The sequence below is a fragment of the Geospiza fortis genome, unplaced genomic scaffold (genome assembly GCF_000277835.1).
Source record: "Geospiza fortis unplaced genomic scaffold, GeoFor_1.0 scaffold55, whole genome shotgun sequence".
Lineage (NCBI taxonomy): Eukaryota > Metazoa > Chordata > Aves > Passeriformes > Thraupidae > Geospiza > Geospiza fortis.
Genome location: NW_005054308.1, coordinates 831,328 through 853,682, shown reverse-complemented (window position 1 = coordinate 853,682; position 22,355 = coordinate 831,328). Strand labels below are relative to the sequence as shown.

Genomic DNA, 22,355 nt, shown 5'->3' with positions numbered 1-22,355 from the left:
CACAGCTGGCACTGCAGAAACATCTGGCCATGGCAGCAGCCACAGCGGGCACTGCAGGGACATCACCCCTGGAGGTGGTGCAGAAAGCACCCAGAGCCAAAACTCCTCCACTTTGTCATCTCTTTCACAGTGGCAGGTTAGAGCTTTGGTTTAATAGGCAGAAAAAAAAACCCACCACACACTACTCCTAGGGAATAAACAGGTTTAAAAATCTCAGAGACTGAGAGAGTCTGACTTTTCTGTTCAGGTTTGTATCTATAGGGATCCAGGCATTGAAATCCACCTGCTTCTACCTAATCATATAAAGAGTTGAAAAGCTCTGATTATTACTTTTCATTTTCTGAGGGAGGTTAAAGAATTTCTTCCAATTCCATTAATTCAGCCCTTTTTTTTCCTCTCAGATTTTCCTAGACTCAATGGCAACTGACTTACCTCAGCAAAACAAAATCATGACTGTCCCTGAGGAAAAGGGTTGGTGGGGCCTGAAATCCTCCTCACAATAACTGTCCAATTGAACAAAGATTCTTGAGGGTCAAGGTTTTATTCTGAGTCTGTCCTTCATAAGGTTTTCCATATCTAAAAGCATGGCCTGCTAGAGCTTAAACAGCTTCAGATAGGTCAGATAAGGATAAAAAGAATTAATATACAAGTAACCAGAGAATAAGGGATAATGTGGGATCTTACAAGCATTTTCACTGAACTTATTGCTGTATAATTACAAAACACAGATGTTACAAGCAAGATTGGTTCTGCAATAAATAGACTTGTGTAGATATGATAGAACACTGCCTTTAAATGATATTTGTTCATTTAATAGCTAGAAAATAATTAGATCTTTTAGGATATTTGAATTATTAAAAAGAAAGAAAAATGAGAATTTTGAATGTTTCTAATTTTATGATAAAATCAGCAAGTTAAGAGGGTGAGTCTATATCTTAAAACACTTCCTGGACGTAATCAAGCAAAAAATTCTTGCGCTGCCTCTTGTGCCCCTATGAATATATTTTCATAAGTACTGGTGACTCCTTGAGACAAAGCATATTATCCCAACTCCCTCCTATAATTCCTGTTTGGCAATGAAATCATCCTCCTCCAACCACTGAGTGATTTTTCAGAAATATCATAAGAGAATGTCACTCATAGAGTTGCAGCTAAATCTAATTATAATTAATTACAGGGAGAAATCTTGGGTTCAAAAGGATCAGAGCAGGTGACATAGTAGTAAAGAACAATGTATAGTCACAATTACTTTAGAATTAAAATAAGTCTTTAGAATTAAACATTTTTAATAGGTAATAAGCATGTTTAAATCACTGATATAAATAAATATTTTTAGTGCACTGTTCAAACAACTGAAGTTCAAGCAATCCTGTGATAAATCACAAGGTTCCTGAGCACTTCATCCTTTCATCTGCAGAGTACTAGATCATCTCTGCAGCCTGCAAACTGATCAGTGTAGTACCGATGGTCAATTTCTGTACTGATGTTTCACTTCCAGATCCTTTTTATGTCAAAAAAATATATTTGTAGTACAATGATTATAAGATAATGTCTTGGACATTATCTTCCCTTGGCCTGATTTTGTTATTCACCATCCTCCTCATTTCTTAGCAGAGAAAAATTAATTCATTAGGATGTGTGAAGATGAGGACAGCTTAGTGTTCATAATATGTATACAGCAGGGATAGTTCATTTGAAATAGGTTTTCTTTTGCCTGGGGCACATATATGTCCTAAATAATAAACATATTCCTCTAAGGCTGTTCTTACACAGTTAAATCCCTTCACTTTGCAAGTGCAATTTCTAGTTTCTCAAACCCCTGTCATTACACTGCATTTTTAGTAACCTACTTAGCCAAGATGCTGTTTTGTTGTCACTGTATTTGAATAGATATAATTGAAAGGCTGGTTGGAAATAAGACATACAAGTCTGTGACACATGTAACAAGAGCCAAGCAGCATCCATAGGAGCTAATAATACTCAAATTCAGCCATATGTTAAAAAAAGACATGGATAGAGGAAATAAAACTAAATGAACATCAGTAACTTTGAAGAGACCTTCACAGTGAGCTTTGATTGTTAATTACTCGTATCAAATAAAATGGGAGAAACAAAAAGAGAATACACTGGTGGGTTAAATGAAAATGTGTACATGATGTACAAACTACCGAAACTCTCTGCTGTACTTTGTGACTACAAAATATTCTACTTACATTTTTAGAGACATGTTACCTACAATTCCATATCCCATCTTACAAGGTTGACAACACATTCTCACAGAAGAATATAGTAGCCTAACACTAAGCATGGTCTAATGTTCAAATAGCTGTCATCATCATTGTATATTCTCAAACATTAACTCCCTCATTTTGCATTGTTAAAACAAATTCTGAATTGTAAATAGTGTGTGTTTTAACGTTGCCTTTTGAAACAAGGCATAATTGCCCTCATTTCAATGTACATTACAGAAGCTAAAAATATGCCACTTATCTCGAAAAGTGATACAGTCTATTAAGTGAGTTCTTTGCTACTCTCAAGAAGATTGCATAATTAAGGCTAAAGAGCTGCAGGATAAAATTTATGTAATAATGCTTTCTTGTATCATGTCCTATATAGGAGAATTTGAAAATATTTTTCAAGATTTACGCATTAAAGTGCCACAACACCCTTTGTGTGTCTTAATACTAGAGACTAGAAATGCTTATGAAAGTGGTCAGTAATTGTTATTTGTCTTGTCTATTGCTCCAAAAATTGAGAAAATTATGAAAAATTTTGACTAATGCAAATAATGTGCTCTTGTTGACTGGAGCTCAATTTCTTCTATTTCAATCTGAGAGCCTGACTTTGAAGAGCAAGTGGAGTCATACTGTGTAGGTAACAACCCCCCATACAAACTCGCTGCCATTCTCAGTGCCCAGGTTAAAAATACTCCCCAACATGTCACTTTCTTTGCCTCCCTCCAAAAGTCCTAAAGCGAGTCCACACCCTACCAATTCAAATGACAAAGAGCAATAACTATTTGACCTTTCTTAACATTCCTTCCCTACTAATGCAAAATGCAAAAACACACAGTCAACAAAGAAAAGGCATTGATTTGATTATCTTCTGCTGCTACCCAGTAATACTTATGCAAAACCAGAAGAAAACAAGTTTGAATGTTTTCAACCATCTTTGTAGTTCACCAAAATTTCCTTTCTTATCTTACGGTAGCAAGTGTCTGGTCTGAAACTGAGCTGGTGGATTGTCCCCCTCAGGATTACAAAATCCTAAGGTGAAATAGCAGAATCTTGGAACTGCATTTATTGACTTTGGTTATACAAATGCAAGAGCAATAACCAGGGCACTCGTGACAGCATACTGTCACTCCAGTTTCTTCTAGTGCTAAGGGTTTGAGCTAAGAAAAAACATTCTTGAGTAATTCTATTATTTGATTTCATCCTAGAAAAAACAAAAATATTATTGAAAATGAAGAAAATTAATTTTCTTCCCATTGTTATTTTGAAAAACAAGGATTGTCAACAACTCTATGACAATAGTTAGAGAAAAAAATAGCGTAACATCAAGTATAGCTATAGGAAAACATTTGGATATCTTTCCATTCTGACAGAAAAAAAATGTACCTTTGGTGACAAGAAAAGTAAAAAATTTCATCAAAAGAATTCATTACTAGAGAATATCAGAGACTACCCATGAAAAAAACTCACAATACAATATAAAAACAAATTTAAAGGAAAAAATAGCTTTTCAGAAAAGCACAATGAGGAGTATTAATTTTATGACATTTAATTCATTTACTCTGGAAATGTAAACTTGGGAGATACAAATGCTTTTTCTTTGAGATAAAATTCCCATGATAGTGGAACTGCATTCCAAAATCAAGGCTGCTTGCTCAAGGTAATACAAATGATCAACAGATTAATTGTTTCATGTTGAGCGCTGCTTGAAGAACTTTGTTTATACCTGTATTCATGTTTTCCAACATTCATTTGGCTTAAAAATGTGTTCACATAGAGATGCTAGGATCAAAAAACAAGGAGGAAACTACATCAGTAAAACATCTATTTTTCAAAAACTACCACCAGTCATCTACTTTTGAACTTCTAGAAATAATAAAATGCTTAAAATTGATCTGGTTGGGAGCTGCTGGGATGCAATTTGAGATCACCACTATCATTGTTACATTAAAAACAGAAAGTCATGTTACAAATTAAGCCTCTGAGTTCAGTAGAATGAAGGAGAGTATGGCAGTGTTTTCAATGCTCTTTTGGTTACTCCTTCTCCCCCACCTGTCTAATGTGCACATGAACAGCAAAACGCTTCCTAGGGAACGTGGCCAGCAGAACTGGGCCAGAAGCAACCCCTGCTGCTGGGCATGGCAGCATGGAGGATCAGAGCTGCATTTGCTGGTGGGGATCTCTGTTTCTTGAAAAACACTGGATGGCATTTCCATACCTACATCATTTTCAGGAAACTTCAAAACTAATGTTTTGTTGGGTGTGAAAAGTTAATGTTTGCAGTTTTATTGCTTTGCCTTGGGCTTTGAGTATCCTTCTCTCTTTATGGCATCTGAGGAAACATCATGACTGTCCCAGAGTGAAAGACCACTGCATCATTTCTGCACCCAACCTCTTACCCCACCCCGAAGTCTGGCAACCTCTGTAGAAAGATAAATGCAAAACACTTTGAAAGACTCTTTGGAGCCTATCAACCTTTTCTGATGCCTGACACTTATTGCAGCCTTATCTCTTGTTTAGAAACGCAGCACCTGAACTTCTCAAAAAATAACATAAGAGACCCCCCAGAGATCTGGCTTCCAGGGCCATCACATCACTTTGCCATGTGTAGGGTGCAGCCCAGCCTACAGGGTACAGCTCAATGCACAGCTCCCTCACCACAGTCCTGGACTCCAAATCCAACCTTCTCTGCATGGCTCACAGTGTTTTGGATCCACAATTGCCAGTTCATTTTTAAAAGCTTCCCAGGACATAACATTTTCAAATGTTAAAAAAAAAAAAAGCCTTTAAAAGACATTACCCGTGGGGTTTGCATTGTTGTAACCTCACTTTTAAGAAGATATTAAGAGGTTGCACTTTTGGGCCTGAAAACATACAATGTGATGGCAATACACACTGTGACATGGAATGGGGACTCCCAGGGGAACCAGTTTTGTAGTAGCTGTGAACTTTTATCCTGAATATGTCTGCCTGAGAAACAAATACTTCTTCAAAGGTCTCCTCTTGAAAAGAGAGAGTCATTTAAATACCTTGTAGGATTTGGACTAGGGTGATTACATACACTAGAAGATCTACCTCTATCTGTGAAGCTGCTAACTAAAGCTTCAAGATGATTATCTGTAGTCTTTAAAGATTTTTTTCACGTCCTAAGCTTGATCTATTTGACTTCAAATGGCAAAACTGGGTATAAATTATTCATGATTCATAGCTGTCTCTTTTGAGGCATGATCTCAAACCAAGCATTCTCTTTATCTCTGTTCCTCCCTTCAGGCCTGTGGTCTTGCTCTTGGTATTAAGTACAGTTTTAGAACATCATCTCATTGTTTGCCATTTTCCATAGTTTCTTGCTCTTTCTCAGTTTCTTGAACATCCTCCATGTTTTTCTAAACTTTACATTTATTTACTATTTTAATAATAACCTAGTTCCTTCTACTTCAGTGTCTTTATTTCTTCTCTGATTTTAAAAATCCTTTCTTTCACCCTTCTAATAGCTAAAGAGATAGTGGTTTTAAAGGCTTTTTTCTTTCCTTCAACACTTTTACTTTTTATCTAATGTCAATAATATCCTCCTAGAAAGCTAAAGAGGTTAAAAACACACCCAAACACAATTGCCATCTCCTTTCTTAGCATATAAATAACTGTTCTATTAGAGCTAGGGTTTTTTTCCATTTCATTTCCTCACCAATCACACCTTAGACAATTTTGCAACACCTACTTTTACCAGCGGATGTTTCTGCTGCTACCTCTGATTGTGAACAAGATTAATTTGCACATTGCTGAAGGTTTGCACCTGGCTTCTGCAAGACAAAATACTTAATAAACGAGAAACAATTTGGAATCTGCACACAGAACAGGGCTTGTCCTCAGGCAAACTGATAGCAGGAGAATGAAAACCATGTTTGCCTCTCAAATACCAGTCCACAACAGTCTCCTCTAGAAAAATGTCTCAAATAGAAAAAGAAATATATTCATCATATTTTTATCAAAAATTGTTCTAAGTAGTTCTAAACACCAACAATAAGAACATCATATTTTTAATAGTCATAGATGTGAAATCTGGAGCACTTTCTTCTGGGGAATTTGGTAATGTCTTTATGTGTTGTGGTTTTAAAGCATGGTTTTAACAGTTTTTGGATGCTTACAAAATGTTGACAATAAATGAGCTACTCTCGAACAAGTCAAACTAAACACAGACCCAGATGCATCCAGTGAAAATATTTTCCTTTTCATTCTGAGCTTTTGTATGTAGGATTGTGGTATTTTAAAAGCAGAAGATGTGTGTATTATGGCTGTATTTAATATAGTAATATATGTAACACATCACTTATTTCTGTAATACACATGACTTCATGCAATTTATATGTTCCTTTTATTGAGCTCATTTCAAGGAAAAATATAACTACAGCTCTAAATCCTACAAGGCAGGCACCCTTCTTGAAACATGCCTACTAATGGGAGCAGCCTGCTCCTGTATGGCCTTGCACATGTCCAGCAGGAGAAAAGCACAGCTCACATGGAAGTGAGTGCACAGGGTTTTCCAACAGGACTATTTATATTTTACCACATTGGGTTCTTGTGTTCAGAGGTATTTTTTTTTCTTACTGACCTCTCTGAAGCCCAGGACATTTGGTAGGTGACCACCCTGCTTTGAGTCTGATCTGTATAAATTTTGCTCTTTGATGTTTTGCCTTCTAGACCCTCATACTTAAGTAAAATTTAGTCTTTTCTTGGTTAGTTGAATTGGTTTTCTGGGGTTTTAAAACTAAATATCTACTGATGAAGTACCCTAAAATATTTAATGGAAGCTAAAAATAAATGAAATTGAAACACTTTAAAAAAAGAAAGGAAAAAAAAGTCAGTCTAATGCTGGAAGCTGAGCAATAAAAGCAGATGTATCCCTCCCTCCCAGCACCCCTTGGGCTCTTTGTTTATGGTACTGTCTTCCCAGTCATCTCCCTGTGCACCCACTGGAAGTGAGATGCTGGTGTTTGAGTGGTATTTCCTTGTATAAATATTTCTTCTGCTGGGGCGTTCAGACAGAATGAATCTGTGAAATCTGGAGCTCCCCTGCAGAACATTGCCTCCATGCAGTCATGCCTTCTCTCCTCTGCAGAGGAAGTAGAAGCAAACATCAAGTTTTATTGCAGCCCCAGGTTATGTACTACTGTCTCCTGGCCCTGAAAATAACTGGAAACATCAAAACCAAAGATTAAATGTACTGTACCCTCAAATTCCTCTTCTCCCCAAAGGAAAGGCATTCAGAGGAATTCAAGAATGACCTCTGCCGTGCAAGGCAATTCACAAAGATATAAAAGCAAATCTGAGAAGGGATGTTTATGAGCTATATTAGTCACTTGCAGTTATTTCAGCAACCAGGACTTGCACAAAGCTCATGAAACCGTATTAATTTCAAGGGAGTTCTCCAACATGTCTGTAGGACTGCTGTTATTTAGACCAACATTATTAAATACTTGATTTTTTTGCCTTGTTGTACTCACCAAATAGGCCTGTATCTAATTTTTATTAACAGTATTTTAACCTAGACCTCAAAGTGTCACATTTATTTAATTCCCATTTTTATATCTTATATTTCTCTTATTACCCCTGGACTTGCCCAGACTCTCTTTTCAGACAATCCTTTGCAGAATTGCCTAGAAAGTCCAAATATGTAGACCCATGGTATGGTATCAGTCTTGTGCTTTGCCACCCCATAAAACAAAAACAATCACCATTTTGTGCCTTCTTTCTCTGACACAAACTGCTGAAAATTTCAACATGATAAAATTTACATAGTTTTGACAATCCTTATGCCATGCCACTTCATAATTCTGATAGTGTGTTTGATCTAAAGTACCGGGGATGTGTAATACTTCATGCTTTGAAGCACAGAAACAGAAGTTATTTCCAGTTCTCCCTGCAGCAGGCAGGTTTGGATGCTGTCAGAAAGTGGTTATACCATCTGGATACCTTGAAATCAATGAAATATGTAATATAAAATATATGTAATATAATATATGTAATCTAATATTTTATTATAATGAAACACATTTCTTAGTTCCTTACATTGATGACTGCATTATATAAAAACCTGTATTATTATGGCAATAGGTTAAATAATCAAAATTAAGCAAGTCATTATTTTAAATATGCACAGAGCCCTACTATAGGTGCATAATTTTCTTGAAGCAGACAGCTTTTCTTGAGGTAGTCAGATAGCAACCAGACATCCAAAAAAGCCAAGGACACAGGATGTGTCAGGCACAGCAAAATTCCTGACAGAACAACACCCCAGCTGGTGCTGCTGCCTGGAAATGGTGACTCTCTCCTTTCTCTCTTTACTTGATATTTCCTGTAATCCTCACATTTTCTAACCTTTGAACTGGATGGACTTTTTATCACAGTGAGTCAGAGGTTCTTTAGAACCTGAACAACTCCTGAACACTGAGTGATGAGACATTGAGCTCTAATCCTTGGTTGATGCTTCCCAGGCAAGGAGGAATGGGAAAGAGAGCAAAAGGCACTATAATTTGAAGATTATTTGCACACTGAAGCATAATGGTTCAGTCATAGAAGTTGCAAGCTATTGCTGCTGTCACATCTGAATACTAATCCTGCACACCAAAAACCCTCCTGTGTTTGCTAATGCCAATGTAATAGCTTATTCACCTTCACAGACAAGCAAAAAACAATTGCTTTTAATTATGTCACAAACTAGAAAAAAAAATCCTATCATGGGCAAACACACGCAGTCAGTAATGTTCATTTTCCTTTCAGACTTCTGGCACTCACAGATAAAACCTTAGAAACAAACATACCTACGTGTCCATTCCATACATTTCCACATCCTGACATTTTTCAGCAACAAAAAATTCTCAGGCTAAATCTTGTCTCTGTGATTCCAAAGAGAAGGTGCAGACAACAGTAATAGATTTTAATTACTGCCTAGTGTCATTACATTATTTCCTCCTATAATTAGAAACTAATGAGAAATAGAACACATTCTGTCAAATGAACTGAGAAAATAGCATTTCAAGTGGAATGAGTGGCCAAGGACCAAACAAAATCCAGAACTGTTGGGCAGAAAGTCCTGTCATACATAAAGAAATTTTGTTTGCTTGGATGAGTTCAATGATTCATCTCATTTTGCAGAAGTTTCATCCGCTGAGATTGTCATTTCACAAACATAAACTAATTGCAGCTCTCTTCTGCCTGCTCCCACAGGAAATCAAGGTGTTTAATGTCAGACATTGACACGCAGCCATGCACCTTACTGCCTCACTTTTTAAAAACTGCACCAAAAAAAAAACCAGATCTCCTCCCATCTCCTGCCCTCCATCCAGCTGTGCAATGTAGTTAGGATTCATCCCTTGGAATGTAAATTGAAAACCAGGCTTGCAGCTATCCGAATCCCAGAGATAATCTTATATAAATGGACTACTGTGCAAGCTTTGTCAAAATCTTAGTATTGTTTTACCTCATTGCATAATCAAACTATAATCATAGCTTAGAAATGGACATTAAGAATTTCTATGATTAGATTTTTTGGGGAAATCACTTGGTACAGTTGCTGTGCTGTACCAGCAATGACCATGGCTCACCCCATTTTTATGTAATGCCAACAGTCAGGTAGGGAATGGCACTGATTCCATGTGCAAGTCTGTTAAAAGCAAATGCCTGCAATGCCATGGCCTATTTTCTTTCTTTGTCCTAAAGGCTAAATATTTACCATTTTATTTCACTTCACATCATGACTTCTCTGTAATACAATTAGTGGTATTTTGCAGCTAAACCTCAGAGGGAAAAAGATTATTGAGCATTTTTGGAAAGGAAGAGACTCAATTTTTTTTAACTCTCTGGCCCTTATGCAGTCTAGAAATCTGTCAATGAAAGAACAAAATGCTGTGAAGGATAGAACCAATAAAAGGGTATTTGGCAAAGAGTGAGATAAGGAGATATCTGGGGAACAGTGTTCCCTCTAGTTTAACCTTTTCTCCAGACTTCTCATTTCTGGCTGTGGCAACAAATAAATCTCATACATATCAGCATACGATTGGTACTGTGATCAAATTTCTGTCCTGTCTTTAAGAAAATGAATTCAGTAATGTGCCCAGTGATCAAATACTTCAGCCAAAATTATTTTTGTGCCATATATGTAAAAACACTGCACTGTAAAACAGAATATAATTTTTTCATGAGACAAAAGACCAGTTGTAGGACATTGGTACTGAACTCGACAGACTTATGAACTTTCTGATCTATTGGAAAATGAAAAAAAATAGGTCACTTGAGGTTTCACACAAGATTATTATTGGAATAGGTTAAATCTGAATCCTCATAGAAAACTGTGTGTTTAGAACAAATCTCATGTTTTCTTTATGCCACTGTAACAGTGTAAGACATCCCACTGAACTGTATTTGCAGGCTAACTCAGTACCCTCACCAAGACAGTAAATGCCAGCAAAACTCCAAATATAGACCCTGTCAGGGCAAGAAAAGAGATGAGCACAAAAACCAAATGAAGATTCATCAGGACAAATACTAATTCCAATCTCAAGCTATTTATGTGATTTTTCATCCTAGATTAGAGCTGCACTGTACAATGTAATCCACAGTCTGATACTTGCTTGATCTGGTAGAGAGGTCTGATTCCTGACTCCCATTCTCTGCTTTTCCTGCCTTTTCTGGGGGCAGGGATCTGCCCCAGTCACTGCTGAGCAGAACAAACACCAGAGCTCGGTACCAGCACCTGATTTGACATGAAAGAGAAAAGGCTTTGTCTATATACTTTTCCTTTTCTTTCATTTTCTCTCTACTTGCAGCAGCTTTTGGATAACCTTGCTGCCCTCCAGCATGCCAGGAGGGCACACAGTGGGAAGGAAATCAGCTGCTTCTCATGCAGTGACCCACAAGTTTACCAATTAGATGTTTTCTTTTATTGCAGAATATCTGTCTGAAAATGGCACCAAGCCTAACTCTGTGATTAAGGATGCATTTTGAATCCTTTTGGTCCCATTTACTATTATTTTTATAGTCTGTACTAATCCAGCAACTTTTTAAGAACTAGAGAGGTTTAGAAGCTCCTAGAGGAGATGTCCATAGACGTCATGCACCACTGGTTTAATGGTATTTCCAGGTACCATGACTAAACCCAAGAAAACACATCTATTCCATCAAGCTACCATTTACCATTCCTTCTTTTAAAATAAACCAAGAACACTATAGCTGTGTTCTCTGCCTAATAGAAAAGCAGACTGCTGGCCATGCTGACAGCAAAAGAGAGAGAGAACAAGGATGTATCTATTAGCTATTTATGAGGAAAAGAAGATAAATTCTGCTGCCACAGTTGTTCTTCATTAACAATTGATTCAGTTTATATTCATTACTTTGGGGATATTTCTATCACACAAGACTTTGTTTGGTCTTTAAAAGTGCTCCTCTAACACCAGACCCACACGTCAGTTGTGCCATTTCAGTGTTTGTATAAACATTCAATGACAAGAATAATTAGAAATTTTTAAGATTTGGTTTTCCACTGGCAGACTTGCAAGCTTTTCTCATTTCTATTCTGAGGTGACAGTGCCCTCCTGTGGCATGAGGTTTTGTTTTTGCTTTTTCCCCTACGTTTACTCCATCCAGAAAGACGAACTGGATAGGTTTTCCCATTTAGAAGTATGTCATTTATTTATCAAGTTGTTTATATGAAATAATTTTGAGAAAGGGTTCCATTTCTATCTCTATTTTCACATGTCCCTTTAAAGAAATATTTTAAAAAGTGTTTGCTCCTCTTTGTATGGTTTCTGTGTAAATTTGGGGGTTAAAAGCCAATTGGGAATCTGGACAGTGGGTGCATCTCTCTCTGCAGGATCAGGTGATTGGTATTTGCTGTACATACAAAGCTGTGCCTATTACATACCATATAATTTGTAACCTATGTCAATCCTAGTTTTTAGTAATTTGATCTGTTCTTAAAGAGCAAATGATGGCTAGAAATTCTGGGAGAGTCTGGATAGTGCATTACTCTTCTCCTATCTGACTTATTTTTTGTCAGTTTAACAAATTCACGTAGTGGAGAAAAACTTTAGATTTTAAAAGGATATAATAAAAGTACTTGGTAGCTTTTGCTGGCAATTATTGATTCATTACCAATGTTCTCCTACATAATTTGTTTTCTCCACATATTTTAAAATTTTAAACGCAAAAAGCCCTACATTATAAACATTATCAGAATTACTAAAACAGACATTGATTTTTATACTACTAAACAATGATAAAAATATTTAAGGTAACTAAACACTCAACGAAAATCCTGTTCAGACCCTAGGATAGAAGACTTGTCATTACTTGGGAAGAAGATCTCCACAATGAAACTCCTGACACCCTGGAGTCAGCATGAGGTGATGAGTTCATGTGTTGTAAATACTCAGCAGTACAGAGAAATGCTGGAGATTTTAGGTAGTGGAATATATAAAGGAACAAACACAGTTTGAGAAGAGAGCCGCTTCTACCATCCCTCTGTTTCTGTGGTGCTGTTCAGAGTGGTGTGGAGCTTTGTAAGAAACAGAGAGAAATAAAGTCTTATAAACTCTCAAAAACCTTATTCATATGGACATGTCTATGCACACATTCACCATTTTCCAAAGCCTTTAAGTTAGTCAAGAATGACTTAATAGTGTAAACCCATAACAAGGTCAGCCCTTCACCTAATTGAATTTCCCTGTTCAAAACTCCATATCCTTAACAGAAATGAAACACTGAATTTTCCCCAGTCAAAAACCATCTGAGAATGAACTGAACTAACACATACAGGTAATTTGACTGAGTGGCCAATATATGATTTTTGAAGTTCTTCTGCAGTTCTTTCAATAATTTAAATCCAGCAGTATTTTAAACAACAGAAAGAATCTCACAATACTAAGTGTGAGACAGTCTTAGCTCTAGTGCTCCTACCTGAACTATAATTAAGACACCAATTTCTTGTGGTGCTATAAAGGTGTTCTTTTCTCTTGCATTTGCACTAGCTTCCAAATCACTTCTGAGTACAAATTAGAGGCTTTTTCCCCCAGTACCTTACACTTTGCACAGTCACTTAAACATGCATAAAGAGAGCACTAATGGGTGTAATTCCCCATTCACTTTGCACAGGTATAAACGGCTCTTCAACCAGGGAGCAATGAAGGATCACACCCAGTGAGCTGATTAAATCACTTAAGCACAGAGTACATTCCCCCTGGCTGTGCTTCCTGGCACGACTAATTCCTTCTATTGAACCTTTGGGACCTAGGCCAGCACATATGCACAGATGGTGCCTCAAATCAGGAATTCACTTCCCCTGCTGCAGAATAGAATCCTGGTATTCAAATCGCTATGTCATACAAGTGTAGGGTAGGAGGAAGACCACAATTTCCAAAGTTCATACAGACTGCTATGAATCTGTGTAAATTAGGATGGAACAGGACTGTTAAAAATAAAACCTTTTGCAAGGGTTTACTAAGGTCACAAGCACTGAATACTGATTCATTAATCTAATTTTCAAATTATCTCCTACTCTGGAAACGACTTAAGGTTCATACACTTCCTCTGTGTGCACCAAGACAAATATTCAATTTTCCATTCAGTGTGTCAGCATGAAAATGCTGCGTCTCAAGTCAGAACACTGCTCTGCATCCCCTGATCTTCCAAACATAATTGGGAGAAATAATGCACTTAGTAGAAAATATGATATGAGCATTTATACGTGAGGATAAATATGACCTGGATATGATTTTTATGAGGAAGTGCATTCTGGTTTAAATATATGTCATTAAATATAAATCATTGTTCTTTCCATGAAGAAACTGGTTAACTTGCTATTGTGTCTTCAGATGAAGATTATGGCTGTCTATGTGCAGATACAAACACAGATCACTACAGAGGAATAGGAGAAATGTGTACATTCAGAGAAAGAAAGGAAGGGTGTAAATATATATGGGATCAGTTATTATGCTCCTCAGTGAAATAAGATTTTTTTTTCCAGAGAAATTATGTATTTCTTAGAAGTTGAAAATTATGGAGGTGTTATTTTCTAGACAGATGTCATAGAAATATACCTCAGAATGGACAATAAGAATGTAAGGTCTCTGGTGAATGGCTACATAATCCAAAATCTTCTGATTACAATGCCAAATGTTGAGTGCTTAAGTGTGTTGGCTTACAAAGATTCTGTCAGGTTGCACTATCATTGATTTCTAGAAAACTCCAACAGTGTATTAGTGCTCCAAACAGCAATCTGGCAGTCTGAGGAGCTTTCTTGCTGCAGCAGACAATATTGGACTAACAAGAGACAGAGCTCAGGGAGAGAGGATGAAGTAATAATGAAAAGATTATAAATTTGCCAAGTGAGGACTAATAAATGACATTGTACTGAGGATCAAGTCCAGCCATTTTTTACGAAACAAATGTCTTCTTTTGACAGCTTCATGCAGGCATCACACCAGGAGTGAAAAATCACCTGAGGCACAGAGATAATCTGAAAATAACAGAGTATTTAAGCTGGTCTCAGCTAAAGAGCTAAGAAGTGCATGAATAGAGCCAGAAAATAAACCAAATCTGGATAAAAACAGGGCTGGGGCAAGATTCCATCAAGAAAGGTGTGATTAAAGCAAAGCACTGTCAAGTCCATGTTCCACAGGGGACTTAAGGCATTTGGCATTTTGGATGTATGTGTTGTGACAACTGAGACTGAGTCTTAAACTTCGCATCTCAGGTCTTGCATTATTTTGTATGTTCAGAGTTCTTTTTTTTTTTCAAAATCTCAGAAGACCTGCTGTTATATCATTCCAACATCACTTATCTTGGCAATCCCAGTAAGATACTTCTCTGGAGCATTCCATCACTTAGTCCTCTTTTCCTTTTCTCATTATTGTCACAGTTTTCCCTGGCTAGCAATTGAGTACACGTGGCTTTTCACTTGCTCCCCACTCACCACCCCTCTCAAGTGGGGAGGAGAATCAGAAAGAAAAGGTAAACCTCATGGGCTGAGACAGGAACAACTTAAGAATTAAAACAAAACGTCACTATTATTAGAAATATGTAAATAACACTAGTTATAACTGCAACAATAAGGAGAGAAAGTGACAGAACCCAAGAGAGGGAGGTGATGCTCAGTGCAGTTGGTCACTACCAAAGACTGATATGCCCAGCCCACTCTCCCAGCTTATGTACTGGGCAAGACATCCCAGGGTGTGGAACATCCCTTTGGCCAGTTTGGTTTATGTTTTAAAAGGTCTTATGGATTATGTTATGAACAGCAACAACAAAATTAAAATAATGCATACAAGACTGTAAAAACATAACTGTAATAGTTTACTGTATAAAGAGCATTCCTTAGGTTAAAGGAAAAATCCAGACAAGTCTCCATTGACACCAGGGGATCACCACTAAAACCAAACAAAAAAACAGAAGTACTTGGAAATGGTCTATAAAATAGAAGGACTAAGGACTCTCTCTCTACACACACAGATGTATATTCATATGTTATCCACAGCACCCTGGGCTGCGTTTGCACACACAGCTGTTGAACAAGGACAGTGTGTGAGGGAGGCCTTGCACTATGCCTTGGTCCATCTCTATTTAGTTCTTCTCAGCACAGGTGCTGAGTTTTGGATTTAACTCTAATACCTGTAGGAAAGTTATGGCTTCTATACTGAAGTCTGATATTTTCTGTTCCTTTGAGTACAAGGCAGAAGGGCTACAGCTGCAAAACAGTTGGGCAAAAAGACCTGTGGAAGAATAGACAAAAAATAAGGAGCATGTAGCTACCTGGGATCTGGTACCTCACTCCTCTACTCCAAAAGAGCCCATAGCAGTTGGAACTTCAGTAGAAACAAGAACAGCAATAAAACATCTAATTCCTAAACTTCATTTCTAGGTCTTTTGTACATTTTTCTCTTCTAATATTTATTCAGGTTTATATTTCATCTCTTACTTCTGGAAATTCTTTGTCCAATTAAATTGATATAATAATACTGAGCACAAAATCCTTCTCTTTAAAAAGATATTCCTTTTGCATGGAAGTAAACCAGCTACTGCTTAAAGTGACTCTGCCATATCATAGCAGAATCAAATTGAAATAGGAATGCTATTAGTAGCATATATGAAGGTGAATGAATAAAGGGATAATTCCAAAAACTGAAAAAATAATCACTCCTTAGGAAGTTAATATATGATCCAGAGAGATGAAGAATGAGTCATTCTGTAATTTTATGGCTTCAGCCTTGCAGTGCTGCTGATGAGTGCTGGTTTTCAATAGGCTGGCTGGACTTCTTTGGTATATGAAGGACATGCACATACAATGCAAAGTTATCTGCGACCTAAGAAAATCATCAGACTGTACTTATTACACTTGTTTGCTCATATTCAGATGTATCACCTTCAAAACTGCATATATAAAATTTGGGGGCTTCATTTTTTTGGTTTAATTATAATGTAATATAATTAAACTAAAGCCAGTCAATCCCAGGAATAGGGATATTCAAATTAAAGTAAATGACAAGGAAGCACCAGTTGAAAAATATTTCTGAAGTTTCTTCTGTGGTCAGGTTCAAAGGGATTATTCTGGGAGAAATTTAATTTCCAGAAAAGAAGGAAATCACTGTTAACTAAAAGTACTGATCTAAGCAGAACTTGCATTAGCCACTCTTTGATAATGCTGGAAAACTAGCTCACTCTATATTTGCAAATCATATCCTGCTTCCATTAGAGACTTCTCTGGGTGCATTTCACTGAATTGCAATGAAGTCTTTGTATCCCGGGGTTCTGTAGTTCCTTTGCAATCAAGATTTTTCCCAGGAGTGCTGTAATCGGAAGTAAAGATAAGAACTAGGGGGTTTTTTAGTTTAGGAAAAAAACCCCACAACCAAAAACAACAATGACAACAACAAAAACCAACAAAACCACAAAAAACCCACAAAAACTACCAATGAACCAAAAAACACCAAGAAAACCCACCTAAAACAACAAAACACAAACCACATCAAAAACTGAAGCTTGGGTGTTCTCCTGAGCCCAGATGGAATTTACTTTATAATTTGAGAGGGGAAGAGAACCTGGAAAGACAATCACAAACTACTGAATAAGAATGATGTGTTATGTGCACCTGAATAACTTCTAGCCCAGCTTTTGGGGTCACTTAGAAAATGTGGGTTCAAGTCATTTTAGAGAAAAAAATACAACAGAAGATCAAGCAAATAAAAAAATGAATTACTGACACAGCATAGCCCTGAATAAGAGTTAAGAACATGAAAAATTTAGGAAGTACATCTGAAAGCATGCAACACTTGAGAATGGAGCTGGGAGCACACTAATGGGGACAGAGACTGGAGGAAGGCTGGACCCCCACCACACCCTGAGCTGCTGCAAGGGGATCACACCAGGCAGGTGTGGTTATGAGGAATGACTTGGGTAGAAGTCCTGCTATGCAGGGCAGGCTACCCTTGAAATCATACAGCAAAGTTCCCTGCGTGAATCTGCACAACTGTTAATTTTCTTAGTGTGGAAAATCCACTGGTTCCTGACTAGAGCTGTGCTGAAGATGTATGTGTGTATTTGCCACTAGTACATCTGGTGAATCCCTTTAACATTTATACACACACACCATAGATGTGGAATAGGAAAGCCCTAGCTCTTACAAATTTTATGTTGGTTTTTTACCATAATATTTTATTTGTTCTGCTTTTGTTTTACAGGAGACTATGTAGTCATGTCTGTCTTCTTTAACCTGAGCAGGAGAATGGGTTATTTCACTATTCAGACCTACATTCCCTGCACACTTATTGTTGTCTTGTCCTGGGTCTCTTTCTGGATTAATAAGGATGCAGTTCCAGCCAGAACATCACTGGGTGAGTTTAACTTTCCTCTTTCCTTCAAGCATTATCATGTTTAATTGACACCTCTGCACATCACCAGTTTGTAAATATGAGGACAACTTCACGTGAACTCTCCTCATTTAGAGGAACGCAGTAATTTCCAAAGAATAACACAGACTGAGCTATATTTGCATGTCTTCTTTTTTACCATGTCAGATTCTGACTAATGTAGATTGTCAACAATAAAAGCTTTTTTCTGATTACAGCAGTATTTTTATAAACATCAAGAGGATGGGGACACACAGCTGGATTAGAGACAGGGTGCATTAGTTTCACTTGTTCTATTTCCATATCACGGTGACTGGCAACACAAATTAAATAATTGCCTAGAAGGAATCCACCTTTCTGGCACAAATTAAATAATTGCCTAGAAGGAATAATTGCCTAGAAGGAATCCACCTTGTGTGTCCAAGTGCTAACAAGGGGAGAATGTAGCACCATGACTACTTTAGAAACCAACAATCAAGCATAGACTTCTAGCAAAAAAAAAATCAACTGAATTTGGTGGTGTCCAAAACCTTATACATGAAAATGTGACATGCAATTAATCAGAATTAGAAATTTCTACACATTTAGCAACTAGTTTATTTGCTCCACAAATAAACTAAGAGACCAAATTAATCTTGCTTGTGCAAAGCAGCTGAAATAGTAAGAAATAACAAAGCAGAAACATTCAGCTAGAGAAAGTTTAACACATTTTCTACTTCTACATTAAATCCACACAAGTGAGAATTATTTCAGTTTTTCCCTCTGCATTTTCATTTCTCCACAGAACCACAGCACAGAGCACTGGAGTGTAAAATAGGGTACGCAATTTTCATTTCAGTCTCCCTGGAAGGAACATAAGAGAGGACCAGTGGCTTCCATAAACGAAAGCTTTAAGCATGTTATTGGTTTTTTCATATCCTCTTTGAAAGAGGTTATAAAATCTGCTTTAAAGAAGTACAAAATTAACAAAGGCATTCGGCTATTATTTTAAATTTTACCTAGATACACAAAACAGACTTGTCCCTCTGTTGAGAATTAATCTATTTGCACCAGTAAGAAAGTAAAACCAACAGTGCAATAAAAAATGTGGCAGATTTTAACTCTTCTGATGCATTTTTAATATTTTTTCACATTGCAGTACATGCAATAATGTTCTGAAAGGAAAGGGATGGTGAGGCATGTCACAGTACTTCTCTTTTGTAGATCTGTCTCTTGCTCTGTTTAAGCATTTGAGCGCATAAACCCTAAACTTCAATTTTCAAACTCCCCAGAAGTAAACTACAAAACCAAACCTTAAATTAAATTTCTTAAAATTCATCTAACCAAAGTACTCTCCAGAGCAGCACTGGCAGTGACCATGCAAAAATGTCAATTTTCCCTGTTAATCCTCTAAGCTCCCATTGAGCTGGCATTTCACTGCCAGAATGTGCTACTGAATACCTTTGCTGTGTGTTTGAACTCCAGGCACACTTCAAAATCAATCGCAGAGAGATAACTGGCAAAATCAGTTTTCTACTTGAAGTAATGTTATTTCTGTTTTTTTCTATCCATTTACCAGGAATTACAACTGTCCTGACAATGACCACCCTAAGTACAATTGCTCGTAAATCTCTTCCCAAGGTCTCCTACGTGACAGCCATGGATCTTTTTGTGTCAGTCTGCTTTATTTTTGTGTTCTCTGCACTGGTGGAATATGGAACTTTGCATTACTTTGTCAGCAACAGAAAGCCAAGCAAGGATAAAGACAAAAAGAAGAAAAACCCAGTACGTATCTTTTTACCAGCAAGGCCTAAAATTTAATTAGTTTTTCTGAGAGAGCATTTAAATCCCTCTTTATAACTATCCTTATTTTCCATATTTTTCTATTACCTATATATCCATCCTTTGTAACAATAGGAATGAAAACATTCACTTTGAGAATCAAAAGCTCATATATTACAGCTTTCTGGATGCCAGAAGAACTAATTTCTTAAGATAATGATCTTTTTAACCAAAGTGTTCTGCAAATCACAACTACCAAAGGCATTATTTATGCTATATATAGATCCCTTTATAGAAAAGATCAGTTTCTCTGTATTATATTAGCAATATTCTATGCCATTAACTTATGTCCACAATATTGACATGACTGCCTTGCTTATCAGGACTACAGTTAAACTTTTATATTCAAACTTTGGTGTGCTTTCTCCGACTTCCCCTTAGCATCTGTTTCCTTTCCATTATTTCCTTCAATTCTTTTTTTTTGTATATTTCTTACCTTATTTACCTACTTCTCTGCCTTAGAAAGTGATTTTGCAGTAGTTTATAATGATACTTATGGATGTATGCTACCCAATAGTAAAAATAATGTATAAAATAACAACAGTAAAAAAATCCTGGGAACACCCTCAGTAGCAATTTGGGCTTTTGCCCAGACAGGGAAAGAATTTGATGCTTATTATGTCCAGGACAGATTTCTCCTTGCCTTTGGCAACTGAGCTGACAAATGTGTTGTCTAGAACCTCTAAAACATTTAGCCTAATCATCTACCAAAAAAAATGCCAAAGATCTAAAAAACAACAAAAACCCCCAAACCCAAAACATCCCCATAAAAACCAAAACAAAACAACCTTAAACCAACCAAAGAAAAAAAAAAGTGAAAAACATGAAGGAAAAATTAATAAAGCGTATTTTCATCTCCATTTCAGGCATCTAACAAAGAATAAAGTAATTTGTATTTGCTCTGCTAACATATTCAAGGACTTTTGAAAATATTCTCTTTTCATTTTAAAATGCATCACAAAAATGGTTATAGGAAAAAATAGCAGTTAAGGAACCTTTCACTACATACTATTTCTATAATTTCAAGTTTAAAAGCTGCTGAGTGGTAGACTGTTAAAAAAAAAGTTAAATGACCAAGTGATGTGTCCTGGGTTAGATGGAAATAAAAATATCTGTGTGTATACGTGTCTTATGCAGTCAGGTAAAGGACCAAAACTAAATGTACCTCAGATTTAATTGTTTCACTTTAAGGCATCCACATGAGAAGGAATAACTTATTCTTTACATTGCTAATCTGTGAGCATCTGGGAAGAAACAGAACTACAAATGCTTGCCAAAATCCTAATCAGAGAGTCTAAAAACCATTAGTGTTCAGGGCACAGTCTGCAGGTAAAAAGTCTTCTTTCTAAAAGGTGTTTCTATAAATTGTGAATGGTCTCTTTCAAAACAGTTCAGCATAAAAGACTAGAATTCCCTCAGGATATGAAAATCCAACAGGAGTTTGATATCTTATGTCTTTGGCCCAGATGTAAACAAGACAGCGACAAGTTGAAAATGTGGGGGATTTTATGTTACAGATACTTGTTTCAATTGCTGTAATCCCAATCTCTCTATAAATTTAGTTATTTTTTGACTTACCATGTTTTAGAAACATATTTTTAATTTACATTATTTTTGTCTCTTTCTTTCCTTTCTTTAATTTAAAACAAAACCCTCTGATTCTCTTTTCTGTCTACAAAATGAAAGCTTCTTCGGATGTTTTCCTTCAAGGTATAATGTTTTTTGGAATGGAAATTCACTGCATGCGACTGCTGAATTTAACTAGTAGAGCTTAGATGAGAGTGGTGTTTTGTCTGGTCTTTTAATTAATGAGAAACCTATTCAAGCTACTTCCTAATTAAGTAGAATGGTTACAAATTCCTAAACAATTTGTAGAGTTGATTCAGCAGCCCAAATACCACTATGGTTCTGAACTTACCTAAGTTCAGGAGTGACCAACATGATTGGATCACATGAATTAAGAGAGTTCAACGGTAGAACATTTCTCCTCTCTCAATTTGCCATGGGATCCAATAGCACTAGCTAGCCAAAAACCTGCAATACACCCTTTTAAAACTCAACTCTGACCCCAGATTTTTAACCTTTGTGATTTCACTCCTAATTATAAAACCAAATCTGTCCCGATGTTGACCTGAAAAAAACTCAGTGTCACCATCAATTACTCAAATGCTGCTAATTGTGCAAAAAAAAGTCAGAGTTTTGAAAGGGTTTAAGATGCATATAGATTTCTAATGTTGTCACTGGATCAACACACTTAGAAAATTACCTAATGTATCTAGTTGTGTTCCGCATTGAAACCTTATCTCCATTCAGAAATGCAGAGATTTTATTAAAAAAAAATTTAAAAGGGTGGGGGGGGCAGGGGGGAAAGAAACCACATAAAATATATGACATTGAATTTACATACTTA

General features: G+C 36.6%; 1 protein-coding gene across 1 annotated transcript in view; it reads left to right on the top strand.

Annotated features, from left to right (window-relative positions):
• GABRG2 (gamma-aminobutyric acid type A receptor gamma2 subunit) overlaps positions 1–22,355 on the top strand; it is a 48,529-nt gene that overhangs the window by 23,447 nt on the left and 2,727 nt on the right. Inside the window, exons 7-9 of the mRNA XM_014312141.1 lie at positions 17,957–18,109; positions 19,683–19,888; positions 21,632–21,655. Coding sequence (XP_014167616.1) covers positions 17,957–18,109; positions 19,683–19,888; positions 21,632–21,655 — 383 coding nt within the window. The remainder of the gene's footprint in view (positions 1–17,956; positions 18,110–19,682; positions 19,889–21,631; positions 21,656–22,355) is intronic.